The 23,377-nt window shown below is 24.3% G+C and overlaps 2 protein-coding genes and 1 long non-coding RNA gene across 3 annotated transcripts; all 3 read left to right on the top strand.

The window, feature by feature from the left end:
- Positions 1 to 872: 872 nt before the first annotated feature.
- On the top strand, positions 873 to 8,786 carry LOC145845170 (uncharacterized). Its single transcript, XM_082952592.1, has 6 exons — positions 873 to 908; positions 3,647 to 3,770; positions 5,485 to 5,952; positions 7,789 to 7,940; positions 8,133 to 8,233; positions 8,735 to 8,786. Exons 1-6 carry the CDS (start codon positions 894 to 896, stop codon positions 8,784 to 8,786), a joined length of 912 nt encoding a protein of 303 aa, XP_082808718.1. The 5' UTR covers positions 873 to 893.
- A 1,393-nt stretch (positions 8,787 to 10,179) lies between these two features.
- Positions 10,180 to 11,527, top strand: LOC145844181 (uncharacterized). Its single transcript, XR_014370274.1, has 3 exons — positions 10,180 to 10,235; positions 10,445 to 10,640; positions 11,485 to 11,527. It is a non-coding gene; the product is annotated as an uncharacterized LOC145844181 (long non-coding RNA).
- A 4,181-nt stretch (positions 11,528 to 15,708) lies between these two features.
- On the top strand, positions 15,709 to 23,167 carry LOC145844562 (S-formylglutathione hydrolase-like). Its single transcript, XM_082951959.1, has 9 exons — positions 15,709 to 15,788; positions 15,858 to 16,000; positions 16,478 to 16,616; positions 17,988 to 18,112; positions 18,260 to 18,330; positions 19,337 to 19,391; positions 19,714 to 19,812; positions 21,645 to 21,806; positions 22,460 to 23,167. The coding sequence occupies exons 1-9, from the start codon at positions 15,755 to 15,757 to the stop codon at positions 22,544 to 22,546; spliced, it is 915 nt and encodes a 304-aa protein (XP_082808085.1). The 5' UTR covers positions 15,709 to 15,754; the 3' UTR covers positions 22,547 to 23,167.
- Positions 23,168 to 23,377: the final 210 nt, after the last annotated feature.

The following is a 23,377-nucleotide window of genomic DNA, read 5'->3' as shown; positions in this document are numbered from 1 at the left end:
TATTTTTTTATGACGAAAAATGACTTTTTTTTGTGACGTCATTTTTGAAAAAAATACGTCAAAAACTAAAAATCAAAGACTGAATTGCAAAACTACAGACCTTAGGGAAGACGCCCATACCATTTTTTTAGACCAACTTTGACTCTTTATACGAGAATTCTCCGAAACTATTTTTTTATGACGAAAAATGACTTTTTTTTGTGACGTCATTTTTGAAAAAAATACGTCAAAAATTAAAAATCAAAGACTGAATTGCAAAACTACAGACCTTAAGAAAGACGCCTATACCATTTTTAAAGACCAACTTTGACTCTTTATATGAGAATTCTCCGAAACTATTTTTTATGACGATTTTTTTTTTTTTTTGTGACGTCATTTTTGAAAAAAAATACGTCAAAAAATAAAAATCAAAGACTGAATTGCAAAACTACAGACCTTAGGGAAGACGCCCATACCATTGTTTTAGACCAACTTTGACTCTTTATATGAGAATTCTCCGAAACAAAATTACATCGAATACTTGGCGAATACTACACTAAATGCTGCAACGTGCAGATTTGCAAAGAAACCTTTGCACATCCTCAAAGGTTTTGAAAAAGACTAAGAATACAAATTCTATTATACATTACATAAAGTATTTAAATAGTCATGTTCCTAATTTTTCTAGAAAGTGTTTAGATAATTTCTTTTTCATAAATAAACAGTGTTGCTTGGTGGCAGAGATGCTAAATCGCAGAGCACAAAATCCCCGCAGTAGAATAAAAAATAAAAAGCATGGCAATAGAATTAAAATTTCTTATGAAAGCAAAAGCTGTATTTTACAAGTTGAGAACATAAAAGTTTCATATATTCAATTACACCAACGTATTTAAAAGCATATTGTTTTTATAAGTATGAATGCCTTAAATGTAAGTTTATGTTTTTTATTTTCATAATGTTAATTTTATTCACTTTATTGTTAATTTAATCATAACTACCTTTTAACCTTGTAGTAGTAGGTAATGTTTGGTTAGAAAAATTAAAGAAAAGTATCTTCCACTTATTTAAATGGTTAATAAACTAAAAACATTGTAGCTTTGGAACTAATCGATGTTAAATTAATTTATTACTTGATTTTTTTTTTCAAAAAATTAGATACAATAGACAAATTATTTTTTCTTATATCCTACTTTTATCAAATTATTTGAATTTTTAAACTTAAAAATAAAGTTTGATTATTATAATTTTTTAAGATTCATTATAAATTATTTTATTAAGACATAGATTTCACTTAAAAGTAATTTGAATATAATTTATTATTTTTGTTTACAAACTTGAAACTACTATTTGCTTAGATTAAATCTATTTAAAATTTTTAATGTGACAAATTTATTTAGTCTTTTTTTATTATAATTAGGTAGTTTATCTAAAAAAAATATTATACTTGAAAGTTTTAGTGTAAAACTCAAGGTTTTTAAAACTAGTTTTGTAAATTAAGCAGAGTTGAAACAAGGTCAGGAAAAGTCAAAAAACTCAGGAAAAGCAGAAAAAAAAGATAAATAACAACAATAGTAAGGTTTTTTTTTTAAACAGTCAGGAAGTTTGACTAAATATTAAAAAATACCAGATTTTGTCAGTTTAAATTCACTGAATTCCTTATATTCAAAAACAAGTCTTTGAATGGTAAAAAATTAATTTAAATTCTTCAAAGTGTGATTAAAATTATTTCCAAGAATTTTACAAAATTACTTAATGCCTTCATCTGGTAAAATTAAATGAATATCCTTTATAAAACTGCAAAATGTTTCTATTAAAATTTTTTTAAACTATCCTACTAGAACAAACAGTTTTTGTAAGCAGTTTGATAATCTGTAGCATTTTTTAGTAAAACAATGATAATACACATAAGTTTGTTTATCTAGCATATGTTAGAATTGAATTGTTTTTTGTTTAAGTAAATAAATAATTTCATTCTAATTAAACACTAGGTTTAGTGTTTTGGGTAATAAGTTTATGTTTATAATTTACCTCATTATAATTTTTTCAAAATTGTTTAAATTTTTAAAATAAATTATAAAAGAGGTGAACTTCATGGTTAAGTTTAATTATTTATAGTTTATTGTAGAATAGTTGTTTTTTAATATTTTTTTACATAAATAAGGGTAAAATATTTACTACTAATTTTATAAATATTGATAAACTGAAATATAAAATTGAAGGCTTTATTAATTCCAAGTGTTTGAATGTGTATTATATTATTTGTTTTAATTGGTAATTTGATTTAGAAAAGTCAGGAAAATTGTAATAAAAAGTCAGGAAATTGTTTAAAGAGTGGATAATAACTATAGGGTTGCTATTTTACCTAGAAATTAAAAATTCTGTACTTTGACAATTAAGGCAATTAAAACCTTAGCAAAGCTGAAATTAGATATAATTTAAAAAAAACCTACATTTTTTAACAATAAACCTAAAAAACCTGAAATTCTTAACAAGTTTACATAGTTCGGTAATAAAATTTAACTTGATTCAAAAATCTATCATATAAATAAGTTTTTTTTTATCAGCAAAAAAAACTTTTTTTCATAAAACGCATTTCAATAAACTTAAGTATTTTTCAATGGCTTATGCTATCAGGGTTGCCACTTTACCTGGAAATCTGTTTTTACCTGGAAACCTGATACTTAACAACTAAGGCAAAAAAAACCTGGAATTTGAGAAATTTTTAACCAAAGACTTAGAAAAACATTCAGTTTTTAACAATTTCAGCATGTTAAGTAGTACAATTTTAACTTGACACATAAAACTATCATATAAATAAGATTTCAATTAAAATTTTTTAGTTATAATACACATTTTAATTAACTTTATAGTACATATACCATGTTTTTTTATTATTTAACACAGTTTTTTATATTAGACATAACTTTAAACTGAAAATAAACCAAAATACATGTAATTTTAAAAGCCTTGTAGAGATTTGAAAAACCAGGAAAAATTTATAAACATGAGTGGCAACCTTGTACTATTCCAAACAGTTTATTACAATAAATTTAACTTTAAACTAAAGCTAGACTCTAAAATGTGTATTTTTGAAGATTTTTTGAAATCATGTAAAAAATTTAAATATAAATCAGGTGGCTATTCTCAGAGTTGCCACATAGTCAGGAAAATTCAGGTAATCAGGAAAAACTAAGAAAAATGACAAAAGTCAGGAAAATTCAGGTCAAAATGGGGGGTTTTTGAAAAAATTCAGGAAAAAGTCAGGAAAAAAATTTATAAAAACCTCAGATATTGTCAGTTCAAATTTATTTATTTCCTTTTATTTCAAAGCCTTCGATTAGTGAAAAGTTAATTAAAAATTCTTTAAAGTCAGACTAAAATTGCAAAATTTTCCTTAAATTTTACAAAATAACTTAATTTTCAATGCCTTTTTTAGTAAAATTATAGTAAAAAGTCAGAAAAATCTTGAAAAAAGTCAGGAAAACTTTAGTAAAATTTCAGGAAAAAGTCAGTAAAAGTCAGGAAAAATTTCTCAGCTTGACTTGTGGCAACCATGCTATTCTGTAGTAGTTAAGGTAAGTCTCTAATGGTTTTTTTTTTCTTGGATTTACAAATAGTTATTAAGTTACACACTAAACACATTACTTTAGCAGTTACGTTTTCGTAGGTAACAACCGTTGAAATTATTTTAGATGAAATTCCAGACCAAGAAGATTTACCAACTTTAGATTTTCCACCACCTAAAAAGATGAGGTACCAGAAATCTTGGGAATCTGTTTATGAGTTAAAAGGTTTTTTTATCTCTAACAATTTGTAGTATTTAAGAATACACATTTGAGTATTTCAATTTTGAATTCAACAACAATTTTTTTTTAATACTGAGCTTTTTTATTAAATATTATAAAGGAAAGTTCTCATGTTTTTATAGAATTAAATTAATTTTTCCATTGTAATTTTTGAAAAAAAAAAAATTTTTAAATAGTTTTTAAAGTATTTTTTGTAATTTTATTTCAAATATGCACAAAAAAATTTATCATCTAAAGTCAAAAATTCCAATTCACTTTTTACCTAAAAATTAACATTTTGTTTTAATAATTTAATAATTAACAATACTTTAGCATGACATTTTTTTTACTTTAGTACTAACCTTTGACTACTTTATTTAAATAAATATACTTAAAATACATTTTATAATAACAACACACAAATTAAACTGTTAATTTTATTATAAAATTAAAACCAAAATTTGTTAGTATAAAACAAAGTTCGCTTCATAGACAAAAATTGAATTTCTAATTTTATTATTTAAGTAAAATGGTTCATAGAGGCCATAAGGCGGTGAGATGGGCAAATTATTTATTTACAACAATTTTTTGGTTTTACACCTTACAAATTATCATGATTTTTGTTTGTTAAACAAAAAAAAAAATTTTAATTTTTGTCATAAAATACATTTATTTGAATATTAAAAACATTTTTCTGACAAATGGTTTGTGGTAATATCAAGAATTCTTTATGAAATTTTTTAGTATATTGCTTTCAAATACAAAAAGAAAATTTTTATTTACTATTTTATAAATGCTAAGAAGATTAGCTTTGACTGATTTAATTACTCGACAGATCTACTTAGTTTTTTTATTTCAAAAAAGAATTATTTCACTGCATTGATTAAATTTATATATAAACTTTTGATAAAAGTTGTGATATAAATAACAATTTTATTATAAGCAAATTTATTATCCCATTTGTAAGCTTAGATTTATAAGATAGATTTAACTAAAGCTTTTATTAATTGAGAATAAATAAATTAAAAAAAAATTGTTATTTATTGATCTTGTAGTGAAACAAAACTTTAAAAAGCACGTTTTAAAAGTAAATACATACTTAATTAGCTCAAGTTGAACTGTGATGCTTACATCAGGCTAGCCACTTTACCTGGAAGCCTATAATTTGTCAAATTAACCCAAAAAAAAACCAGGAATGTTTGTATTTTTGAAAAAAAATCGGAAAAACTTCAAATTAAAAAAAAAACCTGGAAATTTTAACATTTTAAGCATTGTCAGTAGTTAATTTTTCGATTTGACACAAAAATTTATAATATAAATAATTTTTTTTTTCTTCATCTAAAAATTTTTTATCTACCAACACATTTATTGTAAGTTTAAAGTATCTTTTTAATGTTGTCATACTATTTAACACAGTATCTTACTTTGAACCTAATTTTCGACCAAATAAAGATTAAAATTGTGAACTTTTAAAATTCTGTAAGAATTTTGGAATACTTTGAAAAAAATTTGAAAATACAAGGCAACACTATTACATCTATTAAACTGTTTAGTTTATTGTGAAACGTTTTTGTTAAATCATTGAAATCTCAATTGTTCACTTATTAATAAAATAAATATTAGATACACAACTTATTTATAAACAAATATAAATAGTGTATAATGTTTTATTAGTTATATCTGTTATGTCAACTATGTGTAATGCTGTTTTACTTATTAGATTGGATTGCTCCAACAAATTGTGAAACTAAAGCTTATTGCAAGTGGTGCAATGTAGAACTACAAGCAAAAAAGAGCAACTTAAAAGTTCATTCTTATTCTGACCGACATAAACGCGCATCTCCAGTCACAAATAACCACAACTCAATAAATCAGTTTAGGATGGAAAAATCTTTTAAACAGCAATTCAACAATTTCCTTAAAGAAAACGTACGCCAGACAGAAGTCCGGTTAGCATTGCAACAAGCTCTTCACGGGAACTTGCTAGCAGGCGAACACCAGATAGATGTCATGAAGACACTTGGGACAGCTCACGAATCAGCAACGCTTAAAAGGAGGAAAGCAAAAATGATTCTGTGCAATACTCTCGCACCAATTTGCAGAAGACTAATCATAACTGATTTTATGGTGAAGCATTGTTCTTTCTATCTGGATGAGAGTACAGATACTGCTGGACAAAGTTTTCTAGGTAAGAAAATTACTTTTAAGCTTTGTTAATTTAATTAAGTTTAAATTTGTTATTTATTTACATACATTCTGTTGAATATAAAAATATTTTAATACAAAAAGCCTATTAAATTTAAATTTCAAACATGAAATAAGCTTTAAACACATTGTTCTTTGTTTTATTTTTTTAATATAGATTAATTCTTGTAACACGTTAGCTGTAAAAGAAAATATTTTGTTATGCAATGAGTTGGACATTGTTAGATTACTCAGATGTAAGTAGGTTTAATGACAGTTAACGGAAAAAGTTTTTATTTTACAGAATTTAATAGGTTAATAAATTAAAATTTACATAAAATTAAAGCTAGAATTACTATGATTTTTTTTAATAATTATACAGTAAACTCGTTCTAGTAAACTAAGTCAGTTTCATTTCTAACATATATTAGATTTTTGTGTTGACTTTTATTTAATAGTTTAAGAAATATGTCAAAATATTGTTGATTTTATTTTTCTAATAAGGAGAATGATTTAATTATTATAATATTTATTAAACAGCAAAAATTTTAATTAATAAAGAAAATAATGAATAAATTAGCAATTTGTTGCTTTAACGAGCAGGGTTGCCACTTCACCTAGAAACCAGGAAAAACATGGAGTTAAAATTTTAGGCATAAAAATACCTGGAATTTTGTACATAAATCTTTAAAAGACGTTGAAAAACCTGATATTTTCAATAATTTTTACTTGTATAGTAATAAAATTTGGATTTGAATAGAAAATTATACCCTATTTTTCAAAGTTTTTTGTCATCATCAATTTTTTTTATTAATGAACCATTTATAAAGCAGCTTTTGTGTACCTTTTCCATGTTTTTATACACTTTAATACAGTTTTAACATTAAACTTAACTATTAACTTTAAACAAACCTTAATATGTGTAATTTTAAAAACGTGGAAGAAATTTAGAAAACCTGGAAAAAATTTTAAAAATACCGAGTGGTTAACCGGAAGCAGTTTATGTTCAAATAATTATAACAGTTTTCCTTTTATATACAGCGGTTGTAATTACAATTAAAGCTATACTTTCTTAAACTTTTGTTCTACTACCTTCAGTTGTTTCACTAGAACAAAGTGGTAGTCCTTTAATTTCACAGATTTTATGTACTTAAAAGTTCGACTATATTTGGTATTTTTTAACTTTCTTAGATATCTAATTAAAAAAGCATGAGTAGTAGTTACCAACAGATAATTTTAAAATATTTTTATTTTTTTTTATTCCAAAGTATACAGATTATAAGTTCTTTTCATTCAAAATTTTACAGTTATTAAACTTATAACAAAAAGAATTAGAAAGCTTTATGTTTGAATCACAGGTGTTAGTATTTGTTATCTAAGCAAAATAAAGAAAACTTCAGTATCTACATTTTTACACCTCGAAGACCTTGGAAGAGACAAATCAGCGTTATCTATTGCTAACGCATTCAAAAGAGTCTTAAAGATGTATAATGTTCAGTTAAAAAATGTAGTTTCAATATGTAAGTATATATGAACTGTTACTGTTTTTTTCATTTTTGTATTCTAGTTATGTATTTATTAAATATGTACTACTAACGTGTTTTTAATTTTAAATTTAGATATTAATAGTAAGTTAATTTTTGTTTATTTCAGCTATTCTCTGTGTATTCTTGCTAACTTTTATAAACTAGTTTTAATATCTTACAATGATCTATCTTTATTAATAGACTTAATTTGATTTTATTCAATTGTTTAAGAAAAGTATAAATTTAAGCACAAACTGGTCTTATAATTTAAGAAAAATATTTTTTTTTTTTTAACTTAGTAAATATATTTTTAGGTACAGACGGAGCTGCTTCCATGACAGGAGTTAAGAATGGAGTAGGACAAATTCTGAAAAAAGATAATCCCAGGCTTATAACAATATCCTGTACAAATCATGCTTTGCAAAATGCATGTTTAAATGCAACCAAAGCTACAATACCTAATGAAGTAAGTATTAAAACTATTTTATATAAATTATTAATTCAATTGTTGAATGAGAATTTTAGTAAGCTGCATTTATTCAAGTTACGAAGTTGTTTTTTTATATTTATTTATGATATTTTATTATATTTTAATATGTTGTATTAAAAAAAACCATTGTTGTTGAATAAAAGTGTGTATACTTTTAAATTAAATAAGGTTGAGGAGCTTATTAAGAAAACGTTTAACTACTTCAAGTTATCTAACACAAGAAGAAGTGACTTTGAAAATTTAGGTGTGTGTATGACGGGTAAAATTACGTTAAAATTTAAAGCCTTAAGCAAAACTAGATGGATATCACACTTTCCATGCATTGAAAGAATTTTATTGAATTGGGAAGTACTCAAAGCTTTTTTTAATGAAGTAGGTATTAAACTATTACTATAAACTTCAAGACGCTTTAATAATTAGAAAAATTATTAGTATAAAACTTAAAACAATCCTGTTTTAAATTATTTAGCATTTTTACAATTATATTTTTACAAATATCTATAAATTTAAAATTCAATCTGCCCTGAAACTTAGTAATCATATGTTTACTAAGGTAACATTTTATTAAATCAAATATATAATCAGAAGATATATAATAAATGTTTAAAAGCACAAATTAATTAACATAGATTTAATAAGAATATATATCTTTTTAAACAAAACTTTCTTTGTTAATGAGCCTTGTTTTATAAGTATTAGTGTTTATTAACTGTAATGATGTTTGTTATCGAAATTTTTATTCTTACCTATAACATTTGTTTGTATATTAGCCAGAAAGAAGAAGAAACGATTTACATGCTGAAAGTATTCGAAAAATGCTAAATAGCAATAGATTAAATTTTGTTTTTAAATTTATGGGCGAAATTTTAGAGAAAGTTAGTTTCTAAGACCTATTATCTGCTTAATAATGAATTAACACCCTAAGCACTATAACATAACTAATTTCAATCATTCTAATTTGATTTTAAATGTTTATATTTAATTACTTATTTTGTAGTCATGCCAAGTTTAGCTGTAAGTATTAAATGTAAAGCAAGACTAAATTTTTACAGTGTAATAATTAATTATTTTTATTCATCAGGTAAATTCTGTTAATATTCTTCTACAAAAAAGTAAAGTAGAACCTTTTAAGTTTGGATTAGCAATAACAAAACTTATACAGCATCTAAAAGACCTCATTTACCAACCAAATTCAAGTAAGCTTAATTTAGATCACAAGGCAACTAAGAATAATTTTTAATTTTAGGCTATTAATATTGAAGTTTCGTTTGATTTTATATCTACAACATTTTGGCGTAAATAAACATTATTTTTTAATTAGTAACGCAAACAAACGTACAATAACGTTCTTATAACAAAACATTACTAACATTTTGTTAAAGATTTAGTAGATTCAAATTTAGATTGGATTTTATACAGAGTAAACGATATAAGTAATTATTATCAATATTTTATTTTTTTATTAAATTAATTGTTAAATTATTATTTTACTATATAAACTATGTTGTAGTTACTAAAATTTACATTTTTTTTGTAGCTAACCTTTTGGAAGAACCTATCTTTCATGTAGAAGTAAACGAAGTTTATGCAAATTTATCCATTAGTAAGAAGGCAGAGGTTAAACTAATTAAAATTCACGTTGTTTAGTCAATTGGGTTTATTAACAACTAAACTTAATTGATTTTTTTTAAATAGGATTTGTTTAATGAGAATAATTTCTGAAATTGTTTTTACTTTACTTGAAAAAATTTTAAGTCAAAATACAAGTTATTATAATAACTGTGTTTATTTTTTACATAATCGTTTTTTTTTTTCAGTAAATTCTCATACTTTACTTAAGTAATTTACTTAATGTTGTGTATTACACGTGAAAAAATTTCTGTTAATGACACGCTACGGTTCTAATCTGTAACTAATTTTCCTATAATTCCAACATTTTTATAATTAATTGTTTTAATACAGGTAAAAAATATTTTTCAAAGTTTTGTTGTAGTGTTTATAATTGAATTGGAAAAAAGAATGCTGCAAAATCTTGAATTTATGGCACAGTATGAAGTTGTAAACGATGTTAGTTGGTATTAAATATATCTTCAAAAAATAAAATAACTTATTTAAATATCATTAAAACTTATAATTTTTTAAAGGCCTTAAATAGACGGATGCCGGATATTGAGAAGTTTTTAGAACATCCAAAAATTAAAAAATTGTTTGAAGGAGATACTATCTCACTTCAATACAAAAGTTTGCATGGACGTCATCAAACAAGTATCGGTAAGCTAAAGGAAAATAACAATAGTAACCTACTACTTAAATATAAATTAAAATTTTCAGTGTTAATGTTAAACAAGTTTTGTAATTTAGTAAACATTGTAAATCTACCGAAAACTAAGTTCTGATAAAATAAAAACATGATTTATTATTGTAAGAGTACACTTACAATTGATCATGTACATAAAAAGTTATCAGTTTATTCTTAACAGATAAATCAACAAACGTTAACTTTTGGAGCAGTGTTCGCGTTGAATACCAAGAACTTAAGGAGTTAATGATGAAACTACAAACGATACCTTTTAGTAACGCGCAAATCGAGCGAGACTTTTCCTTGATGAATATCTCGAAAAACAATAGACAATCTAATATGGGCCATATTTTGTTAAACTCCTTAATGATTATTAGGTAAGTAAAAATTTAATGTATTTGGATTTATGTCTTTTTATTTTAAACTATTTATTTCATAGAAATGAAATTTTAATGTGTAATTTAAACTGTAAAGTTTTTAATCATTATTTAGATTATTTAATTTTAGTTAAAGTTGGGTATGCAACTCGATGACCGAGAGGTCTTTTTGTGTACCCGGATCCTTGAAACAAGAAATTTTTGAATTTTGTTTTGTTATTATTCAACAAACCTTATCATTTTGATTTTTACTTTTAAAAAACATATTTTATTATAGGAGACATAAAGGCCCTATTAATAACTTGTTTTTATTAATGTAATCCAATTAAATTAATATTTTGTATTACAACGATTTGTTTTATATAATTGTTTTTCTTTTATTTTAAATATAAGGGAAGAATAAATGCATAATAAGAATTGAAACATTTTTTTGGTAAATTTATCGGTATATTATCAGTAAAATTCAATAATATATATCACTAGTAAAAGTTACTAGAACTTTTTTAACAAATTTTAGTTTAGGTAGGTTTTTAAATTTTTTATTCTAATTAAAACTATTTGTACAAGGTTAAAAAGCTTGGCGTTTGCTTATTATTTAAATATTATATAGGTTGTTGTCTTTTTAGATAAAGTAAAGTATAGTGTTAATCTGTTTGTTGAATATTTTTATCATAAATATAATATTGGTAAAGTACAAAATTATAACTCAATGTATGGTTTATAAATTACTCTTTTTCATTCAAAGGTTCAATTCAAACATTAGTAATAAAAAATTCCTACAATTACTTTTTACATTCTTAAGCCAATTATTACCCAAAATTATAATAAAATCTATTTTTCTCAGATCAACCTGCAAAAGAATGGAGTTATGCTGTGACAAATTTCCACTTTTAGATACATTAATAGAAGAAGTTGGTAAGTCTAGTTTGTACAAACCAAGAAGCCAAGATGTCAATGAAATCTTGACAAACGAAGAGTACAGCAAATTTAAACCTTCAAATTTGACAATGTTTGCAGCAAACAATGTAATATAAAATTTCAACAAAATTTTTGCGTGTTAAAAAGCAGTTAATTTTTTTCAAAAAAAAAAAAATGCTTTTCATTTAAAGTCAATTCACTATTTTAAAAACACTTTTACTTGAGTGACTGTTAAAGCATTCTACTGTTTAAATTTGTTGTGACTGTATTTTATTCAAAAATTTCAAATTTGTTTATTTACAAAGTTTTGTACATTAATTGCTAAAATTTCTTAGACTATTTGTACTTTTTTACATTTTTTGTAGTAACAATAATAAGTTCAATAATAATCCAACCGTTAATCGCGCTAATTTATTATCATATGAGTATTATGCTAAATTTCTTTTGCCTAACAAACTTTAAAATTTCTCATTTTCTTAGTTTTTATTAAGTATTTTTTAATACTTAAAATTGTTTTTTTAAATTTCCGTATTAACTTTTGTATTTTTTAAAATTTTTATTTAAAATTTTAGGTTTTTAAACAAAACATTTTTACTTCAATTCAGCTTTTTTTTTAAACAATTTTCTTTATTTACCAATATAGATTTTTTTTAAATTGCCATAACTGCTAGTTATTGCAATACAAATTAGTTTAAGTCATAGTGCTGTAAACTGCCCTTATGTTATGCACTTGTTCTTTTATTAATAAACATATAAAATTAATCCAAGCTCTTTATATATATATCAAAAAAGTATGTAGAGTATATAGCTTGTATTAGTATAATATTTTGTAGTGTCGAAGGTTTGTATAATTTTTTTAATTACAATATATCCTAGTTTTTATTTTTTCACAAACTTTGAAACTTGAATTAAATGAATAAACCTAGAAGTACATAAGCAACTTACAAAAATAAATTACTTTGTAGTTAACTATACTTACAAATTAAACATTGAAAATGGTTTAAAACTTAAAGATAAATGAAATAAGTAATACTAGTAACCTTTTAGATTTTTTTCTCTTAAATAAAGTTTTGTTTTATGAAACAAATTAAAGTAGTTTAACATGAATTCCTTTAAATGTACAATTTCAGTCTTTGCTTTATATCATAGTCATTATTATCTAATAAAATATCTTTTCACTAAGTTAACATTTTTAGCTGCGAATATTCTTACTGCAAAAGCTTTAGTATAATTAGATTGTTATAAAACTTATAGCAGAAAATATTTTTAATTTAGTTTAAAAAAGTAAATTAAGCTTAAATCTTTAACAAACCAGTTAAACTGACCTTATTTTTTTTCATTTAATAAAAATTTAAGGTATATAAACAAATAAATTTTTGATAAAAATTTTCATAAGAAAAAAAATTGTTAAAATAAGTAAGTAAATTGTAAATTAAACACTTATGTAGTTTATCACTTTAATAAAATTTTTGCAGGAACAAAAAAAAATTTTGACTTTAGAAATATAAGACAAGACGTGAAAGTTAGTTAAAACTTAAAAAATTAACATGCATTATTAAAGTTTTAAAATTAAGTGAATTACTCAAGCGTACGATTTTGGCATATAAATTTCTTTTTTCTTCTAGCTCTCTCACTTTTGCGCTAAAACTTTGCGTCTATTTGTAAAGTTCTTAAATGAAGAGAATAACTCGAGCGCGCTCCAGCGTACCACTCACTTTTCACTTTAGTTTCTTTTATTTCTCCAAATTTCTCTCAATTTACTATAGAGCTTTAAAGCGCGTGTTTACAATTAAAACAGCTGTATTTAACTGCCATCTTGATTATACCATGTCTGCTTGGTGGTTAGTTAATAGTACTTTAAGTGCAATGAAAAATAAAATAATATAGTTGAACTTGTAAGATCAAAACTCAAAAGATACAAAAAAAAGTTAGCTATAGGGGGGGAGTGGTAGTTATGAGTATATAAGTAAAGTTATAGGGTTTAAGTAAGCTAGCTAAGAGTCTAGGTTTGGAAGGGGATTTTTTACAAAACAGGATAACCATTTTATATTCAAAAATCTGGAATTTGAAAGTTTAGGCTTAAAACCTAAAATTTGATACTCAATAATAAACTGTATCTGTTTTTTGTATATGTGTCACCACTAGGTGAATATCTTGCAAGATTCAACTCAGAGAGTTTTCAAAGATTTCATTAAGACCCCTAAAACACCATCCAAACAGTTTTAAATTAAAATCATATAAGATTCTGGAAACTTCAATAATTTTTAACATTGAAATTTTCATAAGATAGGAAATAAATATTATATAACACTTTTTTGTTGAAAAATTTTACTTAAAAATATTAATTTCTCATTACAAGACCAAAATCCTATAGAATGACACATAAAAAGGTATTAAGGAACAAGTCTTCAAGCTAATCAAAATCTAAGAACCCTAAATTGTAAAATTAAACTTCTGTGTACCCCAATGTGCGAATATCTATTATAAGTTTCGAATTTTCCTTAATATTTATGAGAGAGTTTCCCAAAAACTTCTCAAAAAACAACCATAGATCCTTTTTTTTCACTTCATCATCAACTCCATAATATCTAGTATAAGTTTTAAAACTTCTATAAAAACCCCTAAGACTTTTTTTTTGCTTTTCATCATCAACTCTAGAATATCTAGTGTGATAATTTTGCAAGTTACAATTCATGCACACAAAATTTTGTATGCACTGGTGCACACTTTGAAAACCACTGGCTTAAATAAACTATAGATGACTTTAAATAGAATATAAAATGCTGAATTTCTCTTTTAGATATAATAATCACAATTTAAACAGTATTCTTTATTACACTAACACATGTTTCTGCTTGGGCGGGTAAACATACTTCAACAGAGCTATGAAAATCAAGAAATGTGTTTAACTTGTTATTATTATATATTCCAGTGAACTTGTTTTGCTCGCATCTTTGTTAGCAAACGCTTAAATTTATATTTTTGAATAGTTTTTTAGATATATAGTAACTTTGTATAGAGTTTTCAATAGAAGCATGTGAACCACATTATTTTCATTGTTAACTTTTCAAATAAATAAAGATGTGCAGATTTAATATTTTATTTACAACAATATTTAAACTTGAGACAAATAACTATATGTTTTAACTTTTCAAAAAAAAAAAAATACTTACAATCTATCTTGTTCTTCATTTTTTTAGAAATTGACTTGTAAGTTTTTAGAAAAAAGTAAAGAGTTTAAATTTGAATATTTTTAAATTAATTAAAAAAAAATTAATGCAAGAAATAGTTTTTTTTTAAGAAGTTTATATATTGAAAATACTTAAAATAGTAACAAACCTGATGTAATAAATTTGAAGAAGTCTGGTTAAGAAAAGAAGGTAGATTTGAGTAAAATACTGTTTTTATTTTGCTAATTATTTTTGGCCTTCCATAAAAAACTTATTGAACTTACCAACATTTATCATTTTTGAAATTTTTTTATTTTGTAAACATGTGAAAAGTGACTGGTAATCGAGATAAAACTTTTCAAAACAAAATGAACTTATAAAAAACAAGGTGAACCCCCCCTTAATAGTTATAACATGGTTGCTATGCCAATTAGTGGGGTTTTTTTGTTGTCTATTTTACCTTTTAAAACGTCTTGACTTAGTGGCAACTATGACATACATAAAAAAAAACATTGTATTTTTTACATAATGCTAAATGCTAATTGTATTAGCTAAACTTTCCTAGATTAGTCTTAGTGCAAAGGTAACTTAGCCTGCTTGGTTAAACTAATGCAGGCATTCATCTTTACTTTAAGGTTCTACATAATAAGTTCTAATGGGAAAAAATTTTTGCAGAAATTTGGTTTCAATTTTTTCATATACTTGGCTAGTTATTGCTCACTCAGGCTTTTTTTTCTCAATGAGTTGCAACTCCGTTTTGTAATTAGAATTAACAGTTAAAAATTTGTCACTACATAATCTTCTGATTAAAAGTCAATAAACTTTTTCTACAAGTTGTAATTATTAATAAAGAAGTTTATTTTTAAGCTTAAAACAGTTTTTTTTTCTATTTGTTACTATAGACATTTAACTTTTAAACAATGGTAAACATCATTCATTTTTGTCATAAAATTTAAGTATTTCTATTAGATTTTGTTAATGTTTCTTCTGAGAAATTTTTCTTTGATTTCTGAGAGAATTTTAAAAATGCCAGCATTGAAGATAAAAGTTGGAGTAAAAGGTTCAACCTGACTTAGTGAAATAAACTTAGTAACCTTATTAATGTCACTATAACTTTGCAAATTTTCAGGAAATTTTTCTAATATTAATAACCAAGCCATGGTGAACGAAGTAGCTTCAAACAAGTCATTTGGGGGACAGCAGAAAGTTTTTGAACACGACAGTGAAGAATGCAAGTGCCGCATGAAGTTTGGTGTTTACTTCCCTCCACAGGTATGTTATTATTGTTTATTTGAATTTGACCAGAGCCAGTCATCTTTTTCAAGTAAAGTAGTTGTTTGTTGGCTAGTTGGTCAACTAACGATATTATGATGCAATAACAGTGTTATTTACACTGCTTATTATCTTAGTTTTCAAAATAAGTATTAGATTTATGTACTACTAGATATATGTATTGAGATTTGTACATACAGATTTTGTGTTAACAAATGCTTTCATTAAAACCTCAAGTTATAAAATTTTTATTATTTTCAAAAAAAAAATTCTTAAACTATCTAAAATAAAACAATTTAAGTTAGATAATATAGTGTGGGGATCATTCAATTTTTATTTTTTTTATTAAAAAAACTGAGCATATAACTTTTGGTTTTTGAATATTATTTAAGTTTTAAAGCATATCAAGGAGATATTTTTCAAATGATTTAATTTTATTAGCTAACCTACATTTAATAAAGTGTGTAAGTTAAACAGGCAGAAACACAGAAGTGTCCGGTTTTGTACTACCTGTCAGGGCTTACCTGCACCGAACAAAATGTGGTAACCAAGGGCAACACCCAGATGTTTGGGGCCAAATACGGAATTATCATTGTCACCCCAGACACTAGTCCTAGTTAGTTGTTATTAATACAATAGTACTAATTAAATATAACTGAATATGTTTAAATAATAGCTTTGTTGTGTTTGCCTTCTTTTTGATTAAATTTTTATGCTGTTGTTACTTTATGCTATTAAGGTGTTAAAATATCAATAACATTGTTTTTTAACTGGATTTTCAAGAGAATTAATGAAGTTTTAGATGCAGTTGTAAACTATTTAATTTTTTAATTTATTAAATATTAATAAAAATAAACTTACTTAAAGTTAGTTGAAAAGATTAGCTTGTATAAAAATAAATTCCTATATAACATTTTAGAATTTAATTCTACGTGTGTAGAATATACAAATAGTTTTAATATTACGTTTGTATCAACTTAATGAAATTAACAAATCAAAACTGTGACCACTTGGTGTAGTATAAAAGTAAAAGTTAATGTTTATTTTCTATCACAAAAATTGTATAGTTATGGGGTTTCTTTAAATATAATTAAAATACCTTTTACCAAAGAAATTTATTACCAGCATATTCACTTTGGCAAAAAAGTATTTTTATGCACAATAATGTACTTTTATGATTTTATTCGACCTACAAAAGTTTGATAATAGATAGAAAGGCTAAAAGTGTTATAAGGTAGGTATAATTTTTCAAATTTCCTTGTCTGCACCTTATTCCAGTTTGAAAAATTTTAAACAAATTATTTATTGATTAGAAAATGGATTTATATGTTTCTGAAGTATAAAAGCTTACAAGACCCTATCTCTTCAATTAAGTTTCAAGTTAGTTAGCTTATGCTTGATAGCTTAAACAGTTATACTGTGTAGAAAATCCAGCCTCAATTAAATTTACTCAGAATTTGTGAAAGTCATACTGTTCACTATAAACATAATTGCTTATTTTATGGATGTTCAAATTTTAACTAAAGGGTTAAAATATATTACAAATGATTTTACTTTTTTGTATTATAGGTGTCTGATAATGGATACATATGTTTTCCCATTTTTTTGTACATGATTACACTCTAAATTAAAACCAGTATAAATTAGCAAAGATGCAACTAATATTATAGCATGACTTACTTTCAACAACTTACAAAGTAGCTGTCTCACTTGTGGCAGTGTTGTATTTTTGCCAAACTTAAACTTAAATCCAGTAAAAGTAAGTTGATGAAAATAATTATTTGTAGAAGAAACAACACATAGCCTTTTTATTTTATCTCCTTTTTGACTCCTGTGTCACTAAAGAGATTAAATATTGTTTCCAAATATTTTAATTGAAAATAATAGTAAACACTGATTTAATATAGTACAAGTAAGTTGGTATGAATACATATCTTAATTAGGAGGAATAACATTTTTATTTTAACTATTTATGTTTTAATTTCAGGAGGAAGCAATCTTCCAGGAGAGCATGAAGATTACGATTTCGGAAGTGGAGCGGGATTTTATGTGGATGCCACTGAAGAATTGTGGAAGAACAACTACCGCATGTACTCATATGTCACTAAAGAGGTTTGATATTAGAGTTCACCACAAATTTATAAATAATCTATACGCATTAATTAGTTTATTACTTACAATATTTGAAACATTAATTAATAATTATCTGTCTGAATTTGTTAATTATTAGTTTGTAAAAAAAAAATATTAAAATTTCAGTTGCCCGATGTTATCAACAGAACATTTGCTGCTAAAGTTGAGCCAAACAAAATGTCAATATTCGGACACAGGTCTGAGAGTTTTAGTGAATACAGCAAAACTTTTTTTAATATTTTTTGCAGAAGAATAGGTCTAATTAAAATAACATGATGAATATATAATAATAATTAAACTTTTTAAATTTTCATATAGCTTATGAATTTAAATAATCATATGTAAACTCCTAAGTTTTAAAGTTAAAACTTGGTGTAAGAAAACTATATTGTTTTGATTTTCTAACTAAACTTTTTTTTTCAAACATACAAATTTTACAAGTTTTCTAATTTACATAAAAACTTATTTACAGTAATATGTTTTATGATTTTGAAATGGTAATAATTTTTTTAAACTTTGGTTTTGCATTTGTTGTATGCATACAAAATACTTTGTTTACTTATTACTTACTAAGATTTTTTAATCAAGTTTCACAAAGTTAGAGTGCATAAAATAACTCATTAAAAGTAAAGGTCTACTGCAGCGATTCTTAACCTGGGGTAAATTTCCTAGTTTTATGGGGTACATTATACATTACAAGTTATAGATTAGTATTTATTAGTTGTCTTTTAAAATTATTAGTTAGTAATTAACTGTATTTTTTTTAAAGTTAAATAAACTTTAAATTTTACGATTTTTAACATTTTATAAGCTTAAAGTTCAAAAAATCTAGTTTTTTCCTCAAAATTAGACACTATTTTGTATATTGGGAGTAAATTTGGTAATTACCTTCCAAAAAGGGGTAAAACATGAAAATAAGGTTAAGAACCGCTGGTCTACTGGATCTCTTTTTTGCCTAGATATAGCTTCGGTAGATCTCTAATTAAAACTTGATCTAAAGCGTGTTAATTGACATCTAAAGATAATAATTTTTAATACTTTAAAAGATTTTTTTATAATATCTTAAATTTCTCTTAACTTTTAACTTTATTTTCAGTAATTGATTGTTAATAGACATATTAAGATAAAAAATATTCTAACTTTTTTTTATAAAGTTTTTTGTTTAATATCTTTAATTTGTTTTAACTTTTAAATTAATTTCAGCATGGGTGGACACGGTGCCCTTATCTGTGCGTTGAAAAATCCCGGAAAGTATCAGGTAATTACTAATAAAATGTTTTTGCTCTTTTGTTTGTTTTTCAAGTTTTCAAACTAACTTCTTTTATCTTTTTATAAAAAAATGAGACTTTTATTGTCAGCATAAATAGTTTTTCTCTTTTAAAAATCTCCTGTCAACTTCAAATTTTACTTGCTCATAGAGTTCTATAAAAACATACTATTTGCAAACGAACGTGACAAAGTGTTCAATTAAAATAGCAATAAATATAATATATTCAGCAACTTTCTTTATCAACTTGGACTTACTTAAAGTCCAAACATAACAACAAAATTATAAGAATAAGATATTAATCATTTAACAGTCAGTGTCAGCGTTCGCCCCCATAACCAACCCGATGAATTGTGATTGGGGAAGAAAAGCTTTCAAGGGATACCTGGGTGGAGACCCCGATCTTTCAAAAGTTTGTTTTGATTATTTTTAATTAACTTGATAAGTTTACTTTCTAAAGTTAGGTTTAATTGTTTTAAATTAAATTACTAAGTTTACTTTCTAAAGTTAGGTTTAATTATTTTTAATTTTTAAGTAATACTTTATAAAATTTGTTTTAAATATTTAGTTATTTTCGATGTACAAGTTAAATTATATTGGGGTTTTCTGTTATTCAGTATTTTTTTTTTTTTTTCACAATAAAGGTTATTTTTTGAAATAAATTTTTTTCATAACACTCAAAGGATAACAGGCACAATACAAATTTTTATAAATCTATCATCTTTTTTTTAAATTTAGATGTAACTTATATAAAATATTTTGCGTTGTCAACTAATATCTATTGCTTTTATTTTGTTAGTTTTGATAGTATTGAGCTTGTTTTAAACTTGTAGTATAAAAAGCAGTAGTTTTAATGTCAGAAACTTAAGTATATTTTTTTGTTTACTTAACTAATCAAACAAATTCTATCTGCAATATCATTGCTCTTTATTCGGCGGTAAGTTAATTATTAATTTCACAACGAATATTTAATATTTAAATATTTGTATAACTTATGTTTATTGAGTTTATGATACTTATACATATTCTAACATTAAAAATAAAGTTAATAATTTAATTAATAAAATCCTTCAACTACTTTTTTATGTTAATATAAAGTATATTTATTTTTATATAATTTTAACAGCTTGTATGAAATGCATGTTGTTTTTTTTTTATTAAATTAGCCACAATTTTTGTGTTCTATATGTAATTGATAAAGTCATTATTTTAATAGCTCTGTACTACTAAAACTCCTTAATTTTATAAGTGAGTTTATGTACTAACAACCGTATTTATAAGTAGTTAATTCCAAATAGCTTATTTAAACAAAAAACTTATAATGAAGCTTTAAAAATTTTCTTACTTGATTTAAAACTATATTTATGTACAATTTGTATACTAATGAAATAAATTTTTGTTTTGGTTGCTAATTGTAATATTAAGATTTTTTTGTAGTGAGTTTTATTTAGGTAGGTTTTAAGATTAGTTAATAGGATACAAACTAAAATTTAGTATATATTAACTTTTTAATTTAAATTTCCTTACTATGCATCTTTTTTAACCTATGAAAGTGTTTCGTTGAACTGTCTTAAATTTAACAAGTTTCTCTTCAAGTCTGCGACATTTCTCTCCATATGGTTGTGCAATGTTTCTAAAATAAAAATTACTCTATATGTGACACACGGTTTGACATTTATAGATGTTAGCTTGTATTTTCTCGACAATCTGTTTGTATGTTATATTCTAAAAAAGAACTCTTATCAAAACTTGAAGTCCACCAAAACCTTAAGCCAATTTTTTTATTATAACATTGTTACTATTTATGTTAGAGTGGTTTGTATTTGTAATTATTACTGATTAAATTGCTAGTTTGTAACTTACAACATGGTAGAGGAAACTAGTAAATATGAAGTTGTTGTTGTTGATATTTCCAAATAATTTCAACTGTTATTAGATTTGTAAATTTATTTTAGCACATTGAAATTAAATATCAAGGTATTTTTAATTGACTTATTGTGTGTTTTTCTTAAACTTTTGTAATTAAAAGTTTTTTCTTTAAATATCATGCTTCTAATTAACCTTTTTGTTGTTAATTAGTTTTCTGTGCCGCATTTAAAATCATCGTATAAAATATTAAAAAAACAGAAAATAAATAATAGTACAAATATTTAGTTATACGACGAGTGCAAAGTAGTGGAATCATACAAGTATAATAAACAAATAAATGAAATTAAAAATATTAACTATAAAAAATTATTTCAGCAATACGACGCTTGCGAACTGGCCAAGGTGTACGATGGTCCGAACCCCAACATATTAGTGGATCAGGGAACCAAGGACCAGTTTTTATACCAACTTCTGCCTGAAAATTTCGAAATTGCTTGCAAGGAAGCCCAATTGCCAGTCGATCTCAGGCTTCAGGATGTTTGTTTATTATTCTTATATTGATTTTTTTATTTACTGATTTCTGTGACCAGGTTTAAATTATAAAAACTTTTTTGTTAAGTTTGTTGTTTATAATAACAAAAAATAATACAATAAACTCAACTTTGTTTAATTTTTGTAAGCAATACATTTAATCATAGTATTATTTTTAGTTGATTTTGTTATATACAATTTTTTTATATATTATACTTTGGTCTTAGAGCACAATATATTTTATTTTATTTGTAATAATATTATGTAACTTACTATTTAAATTATAATTTGGTAAGACTTCAAAATGTATGTTCAGTTTTGTAAGAAAGGTTTCTTAAAATTAAATTCTTATCACCCATATTTTTTTCACAGAATATAGCTAAAAAAAAATACATATTGTTAAATAAATAAATATTAATTTCTCTATACAGGATTTAAGATGGATATAATAATAACTAATTTACAAATTAATTGAAATTACAGCTTAATTAAAAGTTTAACATGTGGAAAAAGTGACTTTAGTTTTTAACAATGTTATTTACTCTACAAGGATGATTTATTTACGAAAAAGTGTTGAAATAAAATTTTAGAAAAAAAAAACTAATCTGAATATTGCAAATTAAACAAACAAATAAAATATTATTATTTTCTCCACACAGGGATACGATCACAGCTACTTTTTCATGGCGACGTTCATGGAAGACCACATCAAGCACCACGCCAAACATCTCAACTGCAAACTGTAACTTGCAGCTGTCCCTGTGACGTCATAATCAATTTGAATATTCTCCATCAATTCTCTAGTTTAGACTGTCAATTTAGTTAATATCTATTTTAATCTTTTATTTAGTGCATATGTGTTTTTTTAATAATTCAAACTAGGTTAAGCAAATTTTTAATTTTGCCAAGTTGTTTAATTTTATAGTTAAATTAATTGCATAAATATTTTAGACATAATTATTAGCATGTAAATTTATTTAATATAATTGTAAATTTGTGCCTTTGTTATGGTATGTACTTTTTATATAGTGTTGAAAAATAAACAAATTTCCAAGTATTTATTATTTATTGAAATTTTATTTGTAACGATATATGGTAACAAAATAATTTACAAAATGCTTTGAGAAAGTTTATTATATACTAAGATAAACAATTGCTGTTTTATGCAAATGCTTTAAAACTAACGGTTTTTGCTGCTTGTAAAACATTAAATGCTGTACAGGGCCTATACAACCACGGATACCTACATTAGATAAAAAAGCAAAAAATATGAAGTAGTACATCTAAATAAATATTTTGTATCTGTAGAGTGATTATTTTTCTATGTTAGTTGTATACTTTATTCGAAAACCTCTTCACATATTATTCAATTATGCAAAAAAAAGCACGATGTTCAGTGTAGTGATGAAAACATTAGACTTTTTGTTTATTATTTCTATTTGCTTTTTTATTGGTAGTTGGTATTTATCCTACATATTGTTGTAAAAGTTTGTCAAGTTGATAAAAGTTTAATATGTACGTAAATGTATCACATTGTTGTTATTTACTTTCATGACTAGCATTTTAACCTTTTTTTA

The sequence above is a fragment of the Thalia democratica genome, chromosome 9, assembly GCF_965202585.1.
Source record: "Thalia democratica chromosome 9, ktThaDemo2.hap1.1, whole genome shotgun sequence".
Classification (NCBI taxonomy): Eukaryota; Metazoa; Chordata; class Thaliacea; order Salpida; family Salpidae; genus Thalia; species Thalia democratica.
The sequence above is the reverse complement of the archived record's forward strand: the minus strand, read 5'-3'. Positions and strand labels throughout refer to the sequence as shown.